The sequence below is a fragment of the Sceloporus undulatus genome, chromosome 2 (assembly GCF_019175285.1).
Source record: "Sceloporus undulatus isolate JIND9_A2432 ecotype Alabama chromosome 2, SceUnd_v1.1, whole genome shotgun sequence".
In the NCBI taxonomy this organism is placed as follows: Eukaryota; Metazoa; Chordata; class Lepidosauria; order Squamata; family Phrynosomatidae; genus Sceloporus; species Sceloporus undulatus.
The window spans coordinates 223,041,322-223,047,215 of record NC_056523.1 but is presented as its reverse complement, the minus strand read 5'-3'; the positions used below and the strand labels follow the sequence as shown (position 1 = coordinate 223,047,215).

General features: G+C 41.0%; 1 protein-coding gene across 3 annotated transcripts in view; it reads left to right on the top strand.

The window, feature by feature from the left end:
- The window catches only part of CLCN1 (chloride voltage-gated channel 1), a 181,475-nt gene that overhangs the window by 115,050 nt on the left and 60,531 nt on the right, over positions 1-5,894 (top strand). For all 3 annotated transcript variants that reach the window (XM_042450033.1, XM_042450034.1, XM_042450032.1), the window contains exon 2: positions 5,182-5,335. In XM_042450033.1, coding sequence (XP_042305967.1) covers positions 5,182-5,335 — 154 coding nt within the window. The remainder of the gene's footprint in view (positions 1-5,181; positions 5,336-5,894) is intronic.

The following is a 5,894-nucleotide window of genomic DNA, read 5'->3' as shown; positions in this document are numbered from 1 at the left end:
CTCTCTGATTGGCTGAAAACTGTTAGTGTGATTCCTCCAAACAGTTGGTTGGTTGGTTGGTTTGCTCTTGCTCCGTCCTCGCTCTCAGAGGAAGTCATTGAGAGAGAGAGAGAGAGAGAGAGAGAGAGAGATTTTTCTCCAGCCCTCTCTCTGATTGGCTGAAAACTGTTACACCCCAAAGGGTTGGTTGCTCTGCAGCAGGCTGGAGCTGAAATGGGCCAAAGTCGCGGAAAATGCACTGAAACAGAGCCAGGCACAAAAATCACACGAAAAGCTCTGAAAAGTCCCCGTTTTCGCGTGAAAGTTGCGAAATTGGCAACACTGGTCTTTAAGCAGAGGCTGGATGGCCATCTATTGGGGATGCTTTCATTGGATTTCCTGCATGGCAGGGGGTTGGACTGGATGGTCCGTGCGGTCTCTTCCAACTCTATGCTTCTATGATTCTATGATATAGCTGATTTTACATATTATAAATTTAGTGACTCATAACAGTCAAGGAATTTTTCATAAAGGTACTTAATTTATATTGTTCATAGACTAATACATAGTGATCATTTTCAAACAAGGATGCATGTGGTATACAGGGTGACCACGGGGTTATTCAGACATCATTTTTTTAGTGCAACAATGTGAATAATCTCACTCATGCATTCTGGTTTTGTTGTTCATACTATAGAACCACATCCATGTGCATCTCTGTGAGTTCGGTTCTCACACATGTCAGCACTGAATAAAGATGGAATTGATAATGCGAAAGCATTCAAAGCATGTTCAAGGCATGCAGAGGTTTATCCTGGTTTATCCCAGGTCTATTCGCATCATTTAGTCATACAGCAATTTTTTTTTTTAGAAAAACCTGGAAAAAAACACAACATCAATTATCCTGGGTTAAGTGGTTTTTTTTGGCAGCCCCCCCAAAACACTTAATCAGATGCATTCGAAATGCATGTGAACAACAAAAGTCCCTTTCATACTGGCACTTTTGCCCTGGGTAGATCCGGCAGATTCAGTAAGCCAATAACAGATCTGTCCGGGATGGATGTTCCCACTATCCTTTAACCTGACTGAACCTCCCCGCAATAAAAGATGGAGCCTCCTTATCATTTGTTGTTGTCAATCAAAGGATTTTCCTATTCACTTCCACTGTCATCAATGGTGACGTGTCTGGCATTTGCTTCAGTGATTCATCAACGGTATGGGTGCTTCTCCCCCCCCACTTTTTAAAAAATCTAGCGGCAATGTTAGCATATTCTATCAGTTTGTAAAAACAAAACAACAAAACACGGGCCCTGGCAACATCCAAACAAAATATTTATTTTGACTGCAGTTAGCACAAGCATTCCCCTATTTTATCAATTTGCATGTATAAAACCCGGCCCTGGTGACATCTGAGCAAAACTTTTACTTTGGCTGCAGTTAGCCAAGCTTTTGTATATTCTATCAATTTGCCTAATTTATACATATTAAAAAAACAACAACAAAAAAAAACCCAGCCCCAGCAACATCCAAGCAAAACTTTTATTATGGTTGCAATTAGCAAATATTAGCACAAATATTCACATATTCCATCAGGAAATTAAAAGTGAAAAAAAGCTGCTTGCAAAGCAACCGGTGCAAGAGGGGAGGCACTCTTTGACCTTTATTCCTCCCCCTAAATGATCCGATCATGACTGGGGATAAGTTCCCATTGGCCAGCACCATGGAAGAACAGGGGTTTTCTGAAAAGAAACGGGGGGAAAAACCTGATACAGTGGTACCTCGGGATACGAAATACCCAGGTTACGAATTTTTCGGGATACGAAAAAATGCCATTGGAAATAATTGTTCCGGGTTACGAATGTTTTTTCGGGTTACGAAAAAACTTCGGCGCTATTTTAAACGGAACCGCGGCTTTTCCCCATTAGCGCCTATGGCAATTCGGCTTACGAAGGCTTTTCGGGTTACGAAAGCGGCCGCGGAACGAATTAATTTCGTAACCCGAGGCACCACTGTATCAGAAAACTTGTGGTGAGGGGGATTTGCCCCAGGTCAGGTGTGCAAACCCCCGATCCGGGTGTGCAAAAATCAGCACAAGTGGGAACAACCCACTTATCAACCCATTTCCGATCCGATGTATAATGTAGTGTGAATGGCCCCAAAGATTCAATCCAGATTTTCACCATCTGAATGAATAACCTCCAGGCTTCCTCCCTTTCCAGGACATGTCTGGGATGACTTTCAATAGGTCCTCCATTTTGAGCATGGCTAAGAAGCATGACTTTATCTTTATATGAGTGGTTTTAGCTTTTATTTGATAATGTCCCACATTTTTAGTCAATGTCCTACATTTGACAGTGTCTTGCCTTCCTTTGTGGTGAGGATATCTGGTCACCCTGTGTGGTATAGCATGCATGTGTGTGCCAGTGTATACTCTGCTGTTCATAATCATGTCTTTATTGGAGCAGTTGTACACCTTTTCAGACAGGCACCAATTTTTGCACTTTGTGGACTTTGTTCTTCTGGTATGGTTTTCCATACAGGCAGAACAAGTCAGCGAGGATTTTTGAAAATATATTTACTGATATGCTCCCTTCACTGGGTGGTCTGGATTGAGGCTTGCTGAGGTCTTCAGTTGAAGAGGCTTGATAGTATTCCCAAAAAGGGAGTTGTTGATCATGCCAACATAGAAGAGCAATTACCATACATATTCTACTATAAGTTGACAATGTATAAATTGAAGGCATATTTGGGGGCCAAATTTGGATTTTGGTATGACCCATGGATAAGTTGATGGTGAAACCTAGAAGAATGTAACAAAGGATGAAGCAAACTAAAATGATGCAAAAGAACTTGCAAAATTTTGACAGGTATAATGAACGTTTGTCCTTAACCTACAGGTTGGTGTTTCTTTTAGGGGCTCCCGGACTAAGATCTTGCCTTTTGCCACTTTACTCAGAGAAGAGGATGGTTCCTTTTATTAGTCCAAGGCACACTGCAGAAATAACCCAGTTTGAGAGTGCCTTAACTGCGCTGGCTCAGTGCTAGGGAATCCTGGGAATTGTAGTTTATTGTGGCACCAGACCTCTCTGACAGAGAAGGCTTAATTTCTCACAAAATTACTGCTCCCAGAATTCTCTACCATTGAGCCAGGGTGATTAAAGCAATTTCAAACTGGATTATTTCTGCAGTATGTTGTGAACCACTGATAAGAGTTAAAGTACAGTACTTAAGTTGACCCATGGATACATCGACAGGTTTTTTAGGTCAGTTTTTTTACTAAAATTTCTAGACTTATACACAAGCATATACAGTATATTGGCATTTTGGGGAGTGGGAATCCTCTTGTAAAAATACTTTTTCCCTCCAGGTCAGAAAACATTGTCCAACAGCCGTATAAATAACATTGAGCACCATATGGTTTTCATCGCACCCTAATTATTTAGCTTATGTGTAAATCTAGCACTAACCATGAGCTAATCATTGCCTGACTATCTTGGTCCATTTGTGGGTGAATTCTAAGCAATTTTGCCAAGGATCAGTCCAAAAGATAATAAAGATAGGTGCTTTAGATTCCAACCACCACCAGTCCAAAAATATTAAAAATATAAAAATATAAAAGAATATAGTGGGCCTTTGGTATACCCTGGGGTTTGGGTCTAGGACCTCTTGTGGATACCAAAATTTGTGGATGCTCAAGTCCCATTACATATAATGGCATAATGAAATGATGTCCCTTAAATAAAATGACAAAATCAAGGCTTGCTTTTTGAAATTTACTTTTAATATTTTCAAGCTGTCGATGGTTGTATTTGTGGATGAAGAATTTATGGTTGTGGAGAACTGGCTGAACAAGCAAAAGCTTGGAAACTATGTAGTCTTGCCCACAAAGATTGCTGCCACATTGCAGAATTAATGCAGTTTGACACCACTTTACCTGTCATGGAGCCCTGGTGGCGCAGTGGTTAAATGCCTATACTGCAGCCATTCACTCAAAACCACAAAGTTGCGAGTTCAAGACCAGCAAAAGGGCCCAAGCTTGACTCAGGCTTGCATCCTTCCGAGGTCGGTAAAATGAGTATCCAGACTGTTGAGGGCAAATTAGCTTACTTGCTAATTAGCTTACTTGCTGTTCACCGCTATGATCTTTGGAATAGCGGTATATAAATAAAAACAAATTATTATTATGGCTCCATCCTATGGAATCCTGGGATTTGTAGTTTGTTGTGGCACCAGAGCTGAGAGAGAAGGCTAAATATTTTAGAAAACTATAAATCCCAGAATTCCATAGCATTGAGCCATGGCAGTTAAAGTGGTGTCAAACTGCATTAATTCTGTACCATAGATGCAGCCAAAGAAGGTGTTAGTGAGAGGTAAAGAAAACAAGATAGCCAAATGTCAATTAATAAAGCTCTGGCAAAGAAGCCCATCCTTTCCCCCCTCATCTTCTGTTTAGCTGGAAATACCATCTGCATATGGAGCATGGTGAAAGGAAAACTAGAGAAACAGATTTTCAGTGTCAGGTTAATATAGCATGTCTGCAATAAATAATGCCAAAACACTATTATGGGGGAAAGCATGATTAAAAAAATTATATCAAACCTGCATGCTTCTTTTCTTAAACTAATTCAATTGTGATGAGACAGCAGCCTAGTGTGATAACGTCCTAAATGTTCCATACCATGTGACTCCATACTTCAAAATATCTTGAAAATATCACTGGAATCACTGAAGATTATTCCATTACTACATTTGAAGGAAGAGGTGATGATGGTGGAGGAGGAGAGGGATGAGACATAGGACCTCTGTCATATCACACATTCATTATTTTCAGTTGTCTTAGTTATGCACAGTTTAAGGAACTGTACAAAACTCAAGCGGAATACACACAAACTGGTCTAGAGTACTTTGTTCTGACTAGGATTGATATTATTCTATTTAAACATTTTTATTTTATTTATGGGCTTTCCCACCTGTCTCCCAAAATGGGATTTCCACCCAATATCACAAGATCTCAGGATTCTGTGAATGTATTTCTGGTACAGGACTTGGAGCCATGTCTGCATACCAGCTGCATACTAATGTACTGTAGATGCGAAATAAGGATACCTGGAAACTGGCACTGATCCACTTATGTCTCTGGCATTGTTGCTTTGTGCCTTTCTATGAGTAGACTGACTATGAAATGCCTATCTCTGTCCCCAGCTCTATGGCCAGTACACGGACAAGCTCCCCAGTCTTTCTCAGAAGGAAGCCGCTGAACTCCTGACTGAGAAGACACCTCAGCGCAATGGCCAAGGTCCCCTGAAACGGAGCAGTCAGGCCGAAATCAAAGAGGAACGCTACTCCAAATGTCATGGTAGGTTCCAGTAAAGCTCATTGTTCCCACAGGATCTGCTAACTGATAAGGAAGTCTGATACACAGTTAAAGGAGATTATCACATTGTATTTAATGTGACTTACCCCCAACAGGATACAGTCATGTTTAATTTTAAAACTGGGTGTTATCACACATAGCCATGGCCAGGCGAGTGCAACCCATCTGCAGCTTGGATCCCAGCCATGCTTATCCAGTGGCTTTTCAAAAACAGCAAGCTCCTGTTTTTGAAAAGCCACTTGATACACGCAGCTGGGATCCGAGCTGCAGACAGGTTGTACTCGCCTGGGCATGGCTGCATGCAAAAACACCTGGCTTTAAAATTAAACGCAACTGTATACCATTGGGGATACGTTGCTTTAAATACAGTGTGATAACCTCCAAAGATGCACAGTTAATTGTATGTGGTGGGTATGGGTGGAATAAAAAGAGGATCCCAGAGATAAACAGAAAGATTGTAGTATGAGTCTTGTCAGTGTTTATTTAGTGGTTTTGCCTCAGAGGCTCCAGCAAATAACCACACAACAACATATTGGAAGAA